The 14,952-nt window shown below is 40.1% G+C and overlaps 1 protein-coding gene across 5 annotated transcripts; it reads right to left on the reverse strand.

Moving 5' to 3' along the window:
- Positions 1-181: 181 nt before the first annotated feature.
- Positions 182-14,611, reverse strand: simc1 (SUMO interacting motifs containing 1). Of its 5 annotated transcripts, none has more exons than XM_040015718.1 (11): positions 14,063-14,611; positions 5,312-6,007; positions 4,721-5,233; positions 4,380-4,627; positions 4,179-4,248; positions 3,789-3,949; positions 3,230-3,319; positions 2,711-2,842; positions 1,804-1,960; positions 961-1,045; positions 182-473 (listed from the first exon to the last, which is right to left on the reverse strand). In XM_040015718.1, exons 1-11 carry the CDS (start codon positions 14,204-14,206, stop codon positions 262-264), a joined length of 2,508 nt encoding a protein of 835 aa, XP_039871652.1. In that variant the 5' UTR covers positions 14,207-14,611; the 3' UTR covers positions 182-261. The 5 variants fall into 5 exon arrangements, with proteins under 5 accessions (XP_039871652.1, XP_039871651.1, XP_039871653.1 ...); XM_040015720.1 differs by having other exon boundaries at positions 184-473; positions 4,721-5,446; positions 5,955-6,007; positions 14,063-14,176; XM_040015721.1 differs by having other exon boundaries at positions 184-473; positions 4,721-5,446; positions 5,955-6,007; positions 13,860-14,176.
- Positions 14,612-14,952: the final 341 nt, after the last annotated feature.

A 14,952-nucleotide genomic window follows, 5' to 3' on the forward strand; every position in this document is an offset into this window, starting at 1 on the left:
AAGAGGGCCACAGTTTTATACAAAAAAATAAAATAAAAATAAAGGTCACCAACATGTAGCCACACATCTGAAAGCACATAGATTTGCTCTCCTGATATGTAGACTGTAGTATTGATATTTTAACCTTAGATATATATATATATATATATATATATATATATATATATATATATATATATATATATATATATATATATATAGTTTATTAGTTTACCTACAAAATAAGCACCAATATGAAACGTGAAACACAGACTCTTTTATTTAACACTGACAGACATCTAGGAGATGATCCTGTAGATAAGTTAAGGACTCTTCTACATGGAGAGGTAAAGCTTGGTCGAGGTCAGCCTGAGATCTGGACAGAAAGGCTTCAACAGCTTCCTGAACGGCAGGTCGTGATACCCTGTCATCAGGCTTATAGACTGACATGCCAACTCTGCCTCTGGGCTCTGTTAATGAGTTGCAGAGATAGCCTGTGGATAACAGATAACGTAAATTAGGAGGACACACAAACAAACATTGTAGAGTTAGGCAGTTGATTGACTTATTGTTACAGTGGAGGATGTGGTACACTGGGTACAAAACCTATGTAACCTATGTTTTAGAGGCATTCACCAGGAAATGCAATAACAGTGATTTAAAAAAAACACCACAGGGCAATAATGCCACAAACAACAGTGCAAACAAGACTCCTGTCAGCAGGAAATGTGCAAGCTCATCCAATAGGCACATATTGCAATTTTTAATCTATTTATTTACCTGCCTCTATAATTTGCTAAATACTGAAAAAGCTGATAACGCTGTGTACAACAAACATTTATTGTATCAATGCAAAATTGCCCTCATTGTCGCCATCAACAATCATCTTGTCTTCAATATTATATACTTCATAGGAGACCATTTATCTACCACAGCTACAGATACTGCGAAGCAATTTCCAGCTGTTTACCAAAATCTCACCTTTCATTGCTTTGTTATAGCTGAGCAGCAACATCCAGAGGAGATGCACCAACTCCTCCCACTTGAGCCACTTTTCAGTGCCATCCTAGAGATTACAGACATTAATCAGTCGCATTGAATCATCGTTTATGGTCACTTGTTTTGTTTTGTTTTATTTCTCTCAAAAAAATCAAATAGAACAAGAAACAAGAATCACAAATTTGTGACTTGAAAACATCAAGAAGCTGTCTGCGTCTCTAAAGTGAAGATCACGATGATATAAATCATTCCCATAGTATACTCAATTACAGGCTCACAATTATGTTTATTTTGAGGCTTTATTAATATACAGATGTTAACAGTAGCTGATGCTTTTTTCATTGTTCAATAATAGAATTTGGAAAAAACATGCAAATGAGGACACAGCACACTTTATTTGGTTGTATTAAATGCAGTATACTGGTACACAAAAAGTAGGCCTGAATTAAAGACTTGGTCATGTTAGCCACATTAGCCATGCACTGTTCTGTGGGAACACTACTGTTGAGATAATGATGGCAGACTGTGAGGCAACTAGATTTAGCTGGCTAAATGTTGTTTAATCCTAAGCCAAAGCAGCCACTATAAATAAGAAACACAAGTCTAGTGTTTCAGGCAGTGTATCAACAGTTTCCTTTCAAGAGAAGACAACATTTGGCTTTCATAACGTTGCAAACTTTGGGAAAATCTACACAAGGTAAATAGCACACACTAAAGAACAGTGGAAACCCCTCCCCCAAAAACATATTCTGGGAACTAAAGTACTGTAAAGAAGTTGGCCAATGACATAAAAATGAAGATAACAATCAGGAATGTAATATTCACCATAGGGTCTGGTGCTACAGTGCAGTGTTTTAGAAAGTGAAGCAGCAGACTGAGCGACATGGGCAGTGAGATTTTCACTGGGCATGCATAGTCCAGCAGATGTTCCAACAGCTTACATCTCAGCAGCTTACTCTGTAGGCTCTCCAACAACAACATCCTGGGAGTCAAAAACAGATTAGTCAAAGGCAGCTTGAAAAACTGGTGGGAAAAAAGGGTCAACCTTGCTATTAGAATAAATATATGTTTGCTTATATAATTTACTTAATTGATGTACTTACAAGATTTAAATATATTTCCATTAAAGCAATGCAATGAAAACACAATTATTTATTTTTCCATACAAACAGCCCTTTATTTAGTTTAAGTGAGGAGTTTCTATAATACAGACAGGTAAATTTTGTTTGTGATGATATTACCACTCATTACCACAAACAAGCAATATTTGGGCTGCAAAGGCAAGTACCCAGCAACATAGGCAAAGTAATAGGATAGGACAACAGGAAGCACTGTTGAGCCTACAGTGGAAAAACGCCAAAAAAGAAAAAAAAAAAGCCTGGAGACTTTTCAAATAAGGATTATAATGTTTTTTAAAAAAGTGCTCTACAGGGAGGATAACTACAGAAATACTTAAAAAAAGAAAAATTGATTTCTGGCTTCTTGTATTTACACTTTCCACTTCACATTTTAGTAAGCTCCTTTTCTGTTTTGCTAAGAGTTCAAATGATTCAAGGTAAAAATGTAAAAAGGTTAGTGTAAAAATTAAAAATAAAGTACTCATCATTCCATAAATTCTGATAGAAAATGGAATGAAAAACATTTACAGACTACTGAGCAAAAATAACGTGATTTAATCTAATAGATTTTTCCCTACACCATTCAATATTCTGAACACACGTCTCCTCCTCACCTGTGAGCTCGTAGGGGCACGTTACTGATGAGCATATGGAAGAGCTCTTGGGACAGCTTGGCAGAGGTTAGAGCAGGAGAACAATCCACCTCCAGAGCCAGAGAAAGCATCCTTTGCAAGCAAGACACCATTCTGTAGGAGACAGAGAGACATACACTTTAAAAAGCAGACAGAAATTGGAATTGTTAAAACCTTTCATAGTTTTAGCTCTGTATGCCAACACAGCAGATTTTAAATCAAACAGTCGAGATGCATTTTCAGTCCTGACTTTAAGGGGTTGAAAAAAATAAATAAAATACATAAACTGTAGACCTGGAAAATTACAGCTGAGAATATAAACTTCAAATGCATATATAATGTTTTATTACAAATTTTCTGTGGTGGTGTAAAGAGCCAAAATCACACCACTAAATCACTGTCTAAACATTTCTAAAGCTAACTGCTACATACATGCAAATCAGTTGTTTATTCTGCTCAAACTACCAGTTCTTTATCTAAGAACAATTTATTCTAATTCACCTCATATATTCTCTTTCTTGGGTCGTTTCTCTACCCTTTCCATGCTCTGTTGATTTCATAATGGCAGAAAACAGCCACTTGATGACCTCCCTGTAAAAAAAAATAAATAAAAAAAAATTAATAAAAAAGATATCAAAAATGACTTTAAATATGATACTTATAAAGAAAATGGCAAAATAATTAAAACAATCTGGTTTGTCACTGGGTGTATGTGATAATTATTTGTTGTCAATTGTATGAGTATTATACTTGATGAAAGATGTCATCATTAAAACTGTGAATGACCATTTGTGTCAACTAAACCTGAGTATTTTTGTTTGTTTTTGTATAAATGACGGTAGGTTAAAAATGAAAAAACACCTCTCTTCTTAACAAAACATTTGCTTCCATACTGTTAAAACAAACCCAGCAGAATATCTTCACAGAAGAAAGTTTTACCCAGGCCTCCATCATAAACTAGCCAAGTAAGGGTATCCAACCTCAATGATATACAATCAAACTTAAGTGCTTATGTCCAAAGTTACCCATGTTTATAATACAGGTTGACTATCATGCTCACCTAACCCGGGGAAACTGCTGATCACACGACAATGTTGCCTTTGCTATCGAATGGTGCAAGGAGGATGTAGAGCATTTGGCCCGAAAGTCGTCCTCCAAAGTCTGCACAATGTACTCCAGGAACATGCGCACCACATCACACCGATGCCTTTGTGTGTGCTCCTAAGGAGGCAAAAGGTTAGCAAGTAGGAAAATGATATTGGGCTGCAAATGTCTGCATTTTAAAGCAGATTGAAAACAAAAACAGCCTGACAAACAAGGTGAAACAAGCAAGCAAACTCAAAATGTTTGACTAGTAATGGGACTGCAAATGTTTTTCACCATTGCAACTAAATTATTTACAATATGCTCTTGTTCATAGAGTTTTTGGATAACCTTTGTAAATCAGTACCTCATCGGTCATGACTGAGGTCAGTAACTCCCAATCCCACGGAACTGTGTTTTTATCAACCATGTGGTGCCTGCAATCACACAACATTCTTAGTCTAAGACATTCAAAGACCAAAAAGCAAGTGACAATTTGTAAGATATGATGCAAAGACTATGCAATTTAAACATACTCATCAAACTCATATTGCTACAGTCTCTTTACCTTTGTGACCTCATCAGGAGCTTAAAAGCCTGCACGCAGAGGTGATGAGGAGACTGTAGGTCGAGCAGAATGCCGTGGAGTAGGTGGGAGGTGATATCTCTGGGGGGATAGTAACCAGGCTGTAGTAGGTCAGACAAAAGCTGCAAAGTACCTTCTGGATAGTTCTCGTCAATCGTACTGTAAACCAGACTCAGACTCTGGCGACATAGCACCTCGGGAGTTACAAAATCTTCATCATCCTCTTCAATCTATGGAAAGAAAATGCACTTGCTTCAGCATTTGATCAGTTAATGAGAGTACCAGGAAATACAAATATAGATATCTGGGCAGCAGTCTCTCACCATTGCTTTTTGAGATGTTCCAGCTAGTAATTTCCTGAGTGTAGATGGGCACACAAAATGTCTATCCTCTCTACTGACCGCCTTGCAGTCCATGGTCTCTTCATTCATGTCTTCTCCATCACTTTCATCTTCCCATGGGAAAGACCCTGGACTGTAAAGTCCAAGATCTCCCTTGTACATCTCAGTCTCCAACTGCCATTCAGGCGTATCTTCAGCTGATTCGGATCTAGGAGATGACTCAGCAGGGCTCTTTCGACTATGAGATATAGGACTTGTATTGGAGGGAGGGTCAGGCTCAAAAGGCTCAGAAGAGTTTGATGCAGTAGTAGGAGAGAAGGGGGATGAGTTACCAGAGCTGCAGGATTGTCTAGATTTTTCTGGTTCGTCTAATTTTGGCTGATTCAGGTCAGAACAGGGGGATTCCATTTGAGCTTCGTCCTGTGATGACGATGCCAAATCTATGGATGTAATAGGTAGAGCTGAACTAACTCCATCGCTCGGACCATCGTGTATGTCCTGTGATGAAGATGCCAAATCTATGGTTGTAATGGGTAGAGCTGAACTAACTCCATCGCTCGGACCATCGTGTATGCTATGCTCTTTTGAACTTGCAACAGAGTTTTCTCCCACTGAGCGAGGAGAATCGGCAGGGCTATGTAGGTGCTGTGGTTCATCATCTTGTACCTGTGTGTTTGTACATTCCTCACTGTTGTTTTCTTGTCCATCCTTAGGAGGAGACACATCAAAAAAAGGCCCAACGTTAGAAACGTTTGGAGTCGTAGTTGTACTTAAATTACTATTGCAACGAGGTGCTTCACCGTGACTGTTCAGAGACATTTGAGTACAATCTTTGGTCACATAGACAGAACACTTTGAGGTTTTCAGTTCTGCAACATGTGTTTCTAGAAAAGGCAATCGTTTCAACTTTACAGCTGGTGTGTTAGGACAGGGGGCTGCTTTATTGTCTTTTTTTGGGTGTTGTGTTTCAGGTATTTGAGGATTTAGACGTCTCTGCTTTGGTTTTGGGTCACCACAGTCCTGCTGTGGAGCACAAACAACGGAGTCCGTCAAAGGCGTTTTTTGGTTATTAAAATCTTGACTTTGTGAGAAGTGATTTAAATTTGTATTTGTGTTTGTGTTTTTTGATTGACAGTCATCTGGTGGTAAATTCTCTGTCTCCTGCTCTGTTTCATTTTCAGTCAAGTCTACTAATGCTGTGCCAGTGCCATTTTGCCTTCTCCGTAGCTCTGGAAGAGTCCATCTTGGATCTGTGAGGTCAATATAATTCTAAAAAAAAAAAAGGAAAAGATAATTAATAAAAAAATAATATTAAATCAAATATAACCTTTGATTGTTTTTTTCATTTCTGAAAGAAATAGGGGGAAGAAGGAAAATCACCCTTACCTTACTTCTAAAACATTATTTAGCTTTTGTAACTATGTACCACTTTATCTTATTATAACAGGTCTTATTAATATTGAATTATTCCTGAAGAAAACTACAGAAATTACAAGAAAACTTGCTCAGAGAATTTAGGATACACTGAAGGTGGTCATACCAAATAGTGTCTGTAATTATTCAGACTTTATTTTACCTGACTTACCTTTAAGTTTTCTCACCAGTCCCTCAACATAAGCTTAAAAAATACTCTCTCCATTTAATTACATATTCATCTTCTGTGAGCTTCAGTTACAGTTATAATAGTAATATTTCTAATGCATAATATCTAACCACCTCCACAAATGTCAGCCAATGGTTTTGGTAGCGGTTTCAATCAACTCCATCAAAGGCAAGAAAAGTTTAACTGGTGACTTCCAGTCACCAGCAGTTTATTTAGCTGTTGTGAAGTCTCTGAATGCCACTGACAATCTATGGTCTCTGGTTATCAACTTGCTGCTTGTCAGTTTGTGTGTGGTTGCACCTCCCCTAATCAGTTATCAGGATCTGCCCAAGTACTGACTAACCAGACTGATTACCATCTGCAACTAAATCTTCAGTTTTCTTTCTTCTTGCTATGTCAAATGCTTTAGACAAATTGATCAACAATCCAATGCAACACTCCTTGACTAGAGATGCGATCATATAATTTACTGCCTCTTATGATGCTGTCAAGGTACTACACTATATTGCCAAAAGTATTCACTTGTCTGCCCTCACACATATGAACTTGAGTGGTGGCCCATTCTTAATCCATAGAGTTTATTATGATGTCGGTCAACCGCTTGCAGCTATAACAGCTTCAACTCTTCTGGGAAAATTTTTCCAGGAAGTTTATAAGTGTGTTTATAGCCATTTTTGATTATTCTCCACAACTACATTTGTGAGGTCAGACACTGAAGTTGGACAAGAAGGCCTGGCTCAAACTCTCCACTCTTATTTACCCCAAAGGTGTTCTATCAGGTTGAGGTCAGGACTCTGTGCAGTCAAGCTCTTCCACACCAAACTAACTCATCCATGTCTTTATGGTCCTTGCTTTGTGCACTGGTGCACAGTCATGTTGGAACAGGAAGGGGCCATCCCCAAACCTTTCCCACAAAATTAGGAATATGAAATTGTTCAAAATTATTTGGTATGCTGAAGAATTAAGAATACTTTGCACTGGAACTAAGAGACCGAGCCAAAGTCCTGAAGAATGATCCCACATGATAATCCCCCCTCCCCCAACCTTTACACTTGGCAAAATACAGTCAGACAAGTACATAACACGTCTCCACTGCTGTACAGTCCAGTGGTGGCATGCTTTACAACACTGCATCCAGTGCTTTGCATTGAGCTTGGTGATTTTTTTAAGGCTTGGACAAAGCTGCTCAGCCATGGAAACCTATTCCATGAAGCTCCCTTTGCACTGTTCTTGAGCTAATTGTCTAAACTGACTGCAGAAAGTTGGTGATCTCTGCACACTACGCACCTCAGCATCCGCTGACCGCTCTGCAATTTTACGTGGTCTACCACTTCCTGGCTGAGTTGTTGTCATTCCCAATCATTTCCACTTTGTTATCATACCACTAACAGTTGACTGTGGAATATTTAGTAGCAAGGAAATTTCACAAATGGACATGTTGCACAGGTGGCATCCTATCACAGCACCACGCTGTCTGCTGTCTGCTCCCTGCTCCCCGATTCCGCTCCCTGAAGACCAACACAGAGAGACTGAGGAGGAGCTTCTTCCCGCAGGCGATACGGTCTCTGAATCACACCACCACACAATACTGACCCACACATATAGTTCTTACACACACACACTGGACATTCTGGACATTGTTTTCACTTCATCACTTAAATCACTTTAAGCATATTTGCACTGCACAAGACATAATGTGGATTGCACAACACTGGTCACTATATTCTTCATTTCCAGTTAATACTTGTACAGCTGCTGTTATTGTGTGTGTATATATATATTAGGGGTGCAACGATACTCGTATCGATATTGAACCGTTCGATACAGTGCTTTCGGTTCGGTACGCATATGTATCGAACAATACAAAATTTGTAATTTATTTGATCAACTTTCCTTCTGACGATGCTGTCTGTGTTGAGCGCTCAGTGAATCTGCGTTCGACTACTCCGCCTAGGCTGCACTGTCGAGCGCAGATCCACTGAGCGTTCAACACAGACAGCATCTTCAGAAGGAAGAGCGCAGGGCAAGCTAGCGAGACAGAAGTTAAGCTCTCCTTGCAACATGGCAAATTGAACCTCCCCCACCCTCATTCAGATCTGGCGTTTGGAATTATTTTGGTTTTCATGTGAGGTATGACCCTGAAGGTAAGCGCGTCATGGACTAAAGTAAAACAGTATGTTGGATGTGCCACGCAATGCTCAATTACATGGGTGGGAACTAGTGTGTTAGCGCAGTTAGCTCTTTAACGTGTTGGCCGTCTAGCCCCACGCAGGGGTAGCTCGTTAACGGAGATTTGCCGTGTTGTGGCGTTAACGTCATTTCAACGAGATTAACGCTGACAGCACTAGTGGGAACACAACGAATATGACTGCACATTTACACCGACATCATCCTAGTGCAAAGACAAGTGGAAGCAGACAAAAACAACAAGCATGCATGCTACAAACTTTACCCGAGTCATTTAGACAGCCGTTAGCACATGATTCTCCTTATGGGGACCTGATATGTTTAATATTGTGGCGAGCTCAGACAAGGAGGAGACGGAGGTATCGTTTGGTCTTGCTTCCCGTGAGCTAGCCAGGGAGCACAGCCGTTTATTGACATCTGCAGAAGAACACTGCCGCTAGCTAACTGCTCAGCGCGGCAACCGCACAGCAACAACAACACACAGAGCGCCCTCTGACCCCGGAAGGACACACCGTCTCAGCGAGAAGGCGTCACCTGTCACTATGGCAACATAAACAAAACATAACTGTACAAACAGAACCCCGAACAGCCCTGACCCGCTACATAGCCCCCACCTAAGGGGTCAGTCGTCCCCGACGACCCCATTACCCCACACAAAGTCCTGCAAATGTCCAGGTGCCTTCTTTTGGCGCACCGGCCGGGGTCACTCGGGTCAGAACATGAGGTGCCACCATCATCCCACTTCTGACACCAATGTGGCGAGCTCAGACAACGAGGAGACAGAGGTGTCGTTTGGTCTTGCTTCCCATGAGCTAGCCAGGGAGCACAGCCGTTTATTGACATCTGCAGAAGAACACTGCCGCTAGCTAACTGCTCAGCGCGGCAACCGCACAGCAACAACAACAACAACACACAAGGCGCCCTCTGACCCCGGAAGGACACACCGTCGCAGCGAGAGGGCGTCACCCGTCACTATGGCAACATAAATAAAACATAACTGTACAAACAGAACCCCGAACAGCCCTGACCCGCTACAATATGCTGCTGAGAATATAGCCCAGAAGAAGCGTATAGTATAGCTTTTATTTTGGAAAGAGCCATTTCTCTGTAATAAACTCTCTTTTCCAAAGATGAGTGATTCCTCAATCAGATACAGGTGTTACCGCGCCAGATCCGCGGCCCCGAACCGTAGTAAGGAAACCTCTGGCAGTTACTTGAAGGTTCTGTAACTGACTCGTAGCCGGCAACAGCTTACTATACAGGTCAACTCCGCTAGCAAAAAGATCGAAGGAGGCGTAGGAAAAATGGTTCACCGAACTTTATTTCTTCTCTAAGGCACGAACACCGCGTACAGTGGGCTGAAACAGTTTACTCACAGCGAGCATCGCCGACACAACTCTGGCTGTCGAGGGAGTCATTATATTCCTTTTATTTATTTTCTTTTCGTCTCCTCTGTAGCTAACCGTTACTTTTTCCCCTTCTCCGCTCTCTCTCTTCACACACACACACCAGGCAGTCCCGCTACACACATCCCGAATACATTTCCCATCAGGCTTCATCCTTAAAGGGCCATGCCTGTAACACAGGGCTTGCAAAATCGCTAGCCCGACGTCCCGGGGCTAGCGATTTTTCCAGTCGTACTACCAAGATCTATTTCTGCCCTGCCCGTCGAGCTATTGTAGGAAGGAAAAATATATGTCAATGCTTTTGCATTCTTTCGGAAATGTAGCTGGGTAATTATGTCATTGGCATTGGTGAGCCACTGTCAATATGTGACATATTGAAATCGCGTTTGAATTTGCGCTTGTTTTTGCTTCCAACTTTGCAAATGTCCAGGTGCCTTCTTTGGCGCACCGGCCGGTCACAGACCGCGGGGGAAAAGTCACTCGGGTCAGAACATGGGGTGCCACCATCATCCCACTTCTACACCAATGTGGCGAGCTCAGACAAACGAGGAGACAGAGGTGTCGTTTGGTCTTGCTTCCCGTGAGCTAGCCAGGGAGCACAGCCGTTTATTGACATCTGCAGAAGAACACTGCCGCTAGCTAACTGCTCAGCGCAGCAACCGCACAGCAACAACAACAACACACAAGGCGCCCTCTGACCCCGGAAGGACACACCGTCGCAGCGAGAGGGCGTCACCCGTCACTATGGCAACATAAACAAAACATAACTGTACAAACAGAACCCCGAACAGCCCTGACCGCTACAATATGCTGCTGAGAATATAGCCCAGAAGAAGCGTATAGTATAGCTTTTATTTTGGAAAGAGCCATTTCCCTGTAATAAACTCTCTTTTCCAAAGATGAGTGATTCCTCAATCAGATACAGGGCTTGCAAAATCGCTAGAGAGCAACAGCACTGATTGGTGAGTGATGATAATTTGTGCACCAATTCCTCTGACATCGTCTTATCAATCGTTAGCTTACTATGCAAACATGACAAGTGAAATCTCACGCAGCAAGCTTAAACATATGAGAGGTTGATCGCGCAGAGAATCGCTGACCGTTATGTGTGTGTGTGTAAAAGCAGCAGGATATATATTTTAGTTCTGCTGAGCCAAATAAGACAGGTCAGGGTAAAGAAGTGACAGCCAAAGAAAAGCTTACCACAAAACGGAAAAGTTATGACAAATCAGACTATAAGGCAAAAAGAAAGTGCAGCTTTATGGTTTCATGGACAAAAGAATTTCTGTGGCTGCAATATGACGAGCTATATAACCGGGGCTGCACATAAGTGGTCCGCAGGTGCGCATTCGCTGTCAAAAAAAACAAACAAACAAAAAACGCGCACAAGATAAGAAGTTGCAACGCGTGTTTGCATACATAAGATTTTCTGGAGGAGGACAGACATTTGTTTAAAACTCTTAAAGATGTCGAAGAAGCTCCTTTAAGCAATTACTTTGGTGTTCCTCTACCTCCAAAGAAATGTCAGAAGGAGTCCGAACCACAAAAGAAGCACGTATTCTCAGAAAAGTGGTTGCAGGAGGTGAGCTGGCTTCAAACAAATGATGAACGCACAGAGATGTGGTGCGGAATGTGCCGTGAAAATCCCACTCTAGCGGACAAAAACAGTGCTTTTTATATGGACGCAAACGCTCGTTGCAACTTCTTATCTGGTGCGCGTCTTTTATTTTGACAGCGAATGCGCACATGCGGACCACTTATGTGCACCCGTGTAAATAACATAATGTTCTGCCGGGTGTGTTGTTGGTTTTTCCCTCGATTTCTGAGTCGACAAGCGCCTTTGTTACTGGGACCAGTCATTTAAAGAAAGGCCCCCATTAGAAGCCATGAGAAATGCAAGAAATGCATTATTGCTCAGTCTGCAATATCTTTCCCAGAACAAACACCAATTGCAAATAACATACTAAAAATAAACCTGAAAAATCTGTTTAGAACAGCGTACTATGTTGCAAAGACTGAACTACCACTGGCAAAAGTTAGCAGTCTTTGCAAACTTCAAAAAGCAAATGGCCTCGATCTTGGTTCCACTTGTCTCTTACCCGTGACTTCAGTGGAAATTTCAAATTCAGGATCTGACACAGACTGATTCATGTTCTACACAGTTCTTACAAGTTCATAGAAATTTCTGTTCAATTAGAACCAAGTATTTGAGTTGATGATTGTAATTTTTATACAATGTTGTAATTTGTTTTTCAACAATTTTTTGATTAATGTTTTGTTTCCTTTACAATATTATACTTTAATGTATAATATTATAAAGGAAACAAAACAGGTAACAAAACATCAATCAAAAAATTGCTCTCTTTTTTATTCGGGCTACTTACATTTATTTTGGGCTACCAAAAACTGAAGAGTCCCTGCCCGAAGGGCTACCAGGAATTTTGAAATTTTGAGAGCCCTGAGATATATATATATTTTTTAATTACTTTTGTTTCAGCAACATTAAATTTAAAAACTGTACTTTTGAGTTAAAATATATATTTATAATTTTAATAAATGACAAATTAAAAAGGCATGAACATTTTTTTTTTGTATCGAAAAAATATCGAACCGTGACACCAAAGTATCGAACCGAACCGAACCGTGAATTTTGTGTATCGTTGCACCCCTAATATATATATATTTATTTATTTATTTATATTTCTTCATACATTCTTATATAGTTCTATACTGTGTATTGTGTATTTCGTTGTACAGTTATTTTATTTTCAAACTTTAATTTATATATTTTATCTTATTCTTTCCCAGTTAAATTTACCCTTCATTCTAATTTGTGTTGTACAGTTATTTCATTTTTTATATTTTATATTCTTATATTTTATTCCTTCCTAGTTAAATTTACACTTTTTAATTTTTCATATTTATTTCCTATCTTATTCATAGCCCTTTCCTTTTTTTTTTTTTCTTTAGGTCACAAGCAGTTGTCTAAGCATTTCACTGCATATCGTACTGTGTATGACTGTGTACGTGACAAATAAAATTTGAATTTGAATTTGAATTCAGATAGCTCCTGAGAGAGACCTATTCTTTCACCAGTGTTTGTACAACGAGTCTGCATGCCATGCTTGATTTTATACACCCGTGGCCATGGAAGTGACTGAAACACCTGAATTCAATTATTTGGATCCGTAAGTGAATTCTTTTGCCAATGTTGTGTATCTCCCGGTCAAAACCCACCGGAAATAGTAGTGCAACTGAAAAGCTATGGAGTTTTCTTTTGCAATTTTTATAGATAAAAGAACTAATGCTTTATTTACGTTTGCTTTAATGGCTGATATACACAATGTCTGTATTGTTGGTTAATTGGTTAAACTTAAAACCCAAATAATTATACTTTATGGAAGGACAGCATGTACAGTTCAAGAAGAAGGTACAGAGTTGTTGTAATTGGTCTCACAGTTCTTTTGGAGGTGGCTCTCCCTTTAATATCTGGATGTATAAGACTACGTATAAGACCAAGCCACAGAATAGCGAGCAATTTGAGTCAAAAAGACACTCCTATCAGGTTATCTTATCCTTCCCCATGGGCAGTTTCTCATTTGACTAGCAAATGCTCGCCTGGTATAACATAACAAAGAGCTCCTTTACATAAAATATACAACATAAAGATTTTGGTAGACACATTTTACTACGCAATTTAATCCGTATTAATGTTAACTATCACTCCCAGTTTCATGCACTATGAAAAAATTAAAACTATTTAGCAGCGCATTTACAGTACAGTAGTACAGTAGCAATACATTTATAAACAATAAAGACATACAGCACATACTAATGACACCATTTAAACATAAATGCTTGTTTGAGCAACAAAATTATTTTACAATAACAAAGTTATAAACAAAGCGCCAAATAACTTATTTACCTTTAAGCTAGGTTATAGCGTCTTTCACCAGTAATGTCGCTACATTTGACTTGTGCTGCTACTTGACCGCAGAGCGTTAATAAGCAGGCCGTATCTTTTAACTTTTGTTTGTTTTTTCTCTATTTAGGTGACGAGCAACAGTCTGAGAATACCTACTGAAATGTACCCTAGTTTCTACAGCAACCGAGTTTCAGTCCGCTTACCGGTGGGAGGGCGAGCTTCACGGCATCGACTTCAACCCGCACAGCGGAGAGAGGCATCGGGTCAGGCTTGGCAGTGAACGTACAGTAGGACCCGACGATCTCCACATCGGAGTCGTCTGAGCTGAGACTGATCACATCATCCATTTCTCTTCAGTCATTCAAATTCAGCAGCCAATGCACAAAAGCATCACCTAAAGCAGACCCGTGACGGCCAGGGCAGTCCTAAACAGCCATGAGCTTCCGCCGTAGATGTCTAATTCCGATCATGTTTTGTAGAAAACACAAAATAATTCTTCCAATGAGGCGTGCAATCTTCGGCATTTCCTTGTTGAGATCGTAGATTACATGCGTCGTGTTCGGCAGGTGGGTTAAAACGTAGGTGTATCGTTACAATTCCTGGGTTGCTGTGAATTAACTACATAGAAGCTAGACGCCAAAATTGAAATCCAAACGCTTAAAATTTATTGATAATTGCAATGCAACATATGAAGTTTATGAACGCTTCCTGTTTTTTCTCCCCATAGCTTTTCTTCTATGACTGTGGCGGGTCACAACAAGCGCCATACTTGAAATGATCTCCACCTGCTGTACTGGAGTGCAACCTGCCAGCGCAGATTCTGCCTGTCCTCAAAGAAAATTAAGGACAGACAGAGATACTAAAGACAGACGAACACATTCAAAATACACCTTAATTCCTAAAGTGTGGCTGGTTACAGCCAAAGGCAACGGAAACGAGAGGCCACACGTGTCTTTGGACTATCCACCTCACATGATCTTTTTCTAATTTATATTTAAATTACACTTTAAATGTGTTTTCCTCCTCGCCTCATAATGACTATCGATGCTAAATTTTAAACTAATGATCTATTTAGAATATATAAATAGCTTGT

The sequence above is a fragment of the Simochromis diagramma genome, unplaced genomic scaffold (assembly GCF_900408965.1).
Source record: "Simochromis diagramma unplaced genomic scaffold, fSimDia1.1 OVJJ01000685.1, whole genome shotgun sequence".
Lineage (NCBI taxonomy): Eukaryota > Metazoa > Chordata > Actinopteri > Cichliformes > Cichlidae > Simochromis > Simochromis diagramma.

Coding starts and splice junctions, on each gene's coding strand:
- simc1 (XM_040015717.1), bottom strand. CDS start 14,206: ATGGATGATGTGATCAGTCTCAGCTCAGACGACTCCGATGTGGAGATC. Junction 6,008..14,062: donor TGAAGCTCGCCCTCCCACCG/GTAAGCGGACTG, acceptor TTTTTTTTTTAG/AATTATATTGACCTCACAGA. Junction 3,950..4,178: donor CCTCAGTCATGACCGATGAG/GTACTGATTTAC, acceptor TTGCCTCCTTAG/GAGCACACACAAAGGCATCG.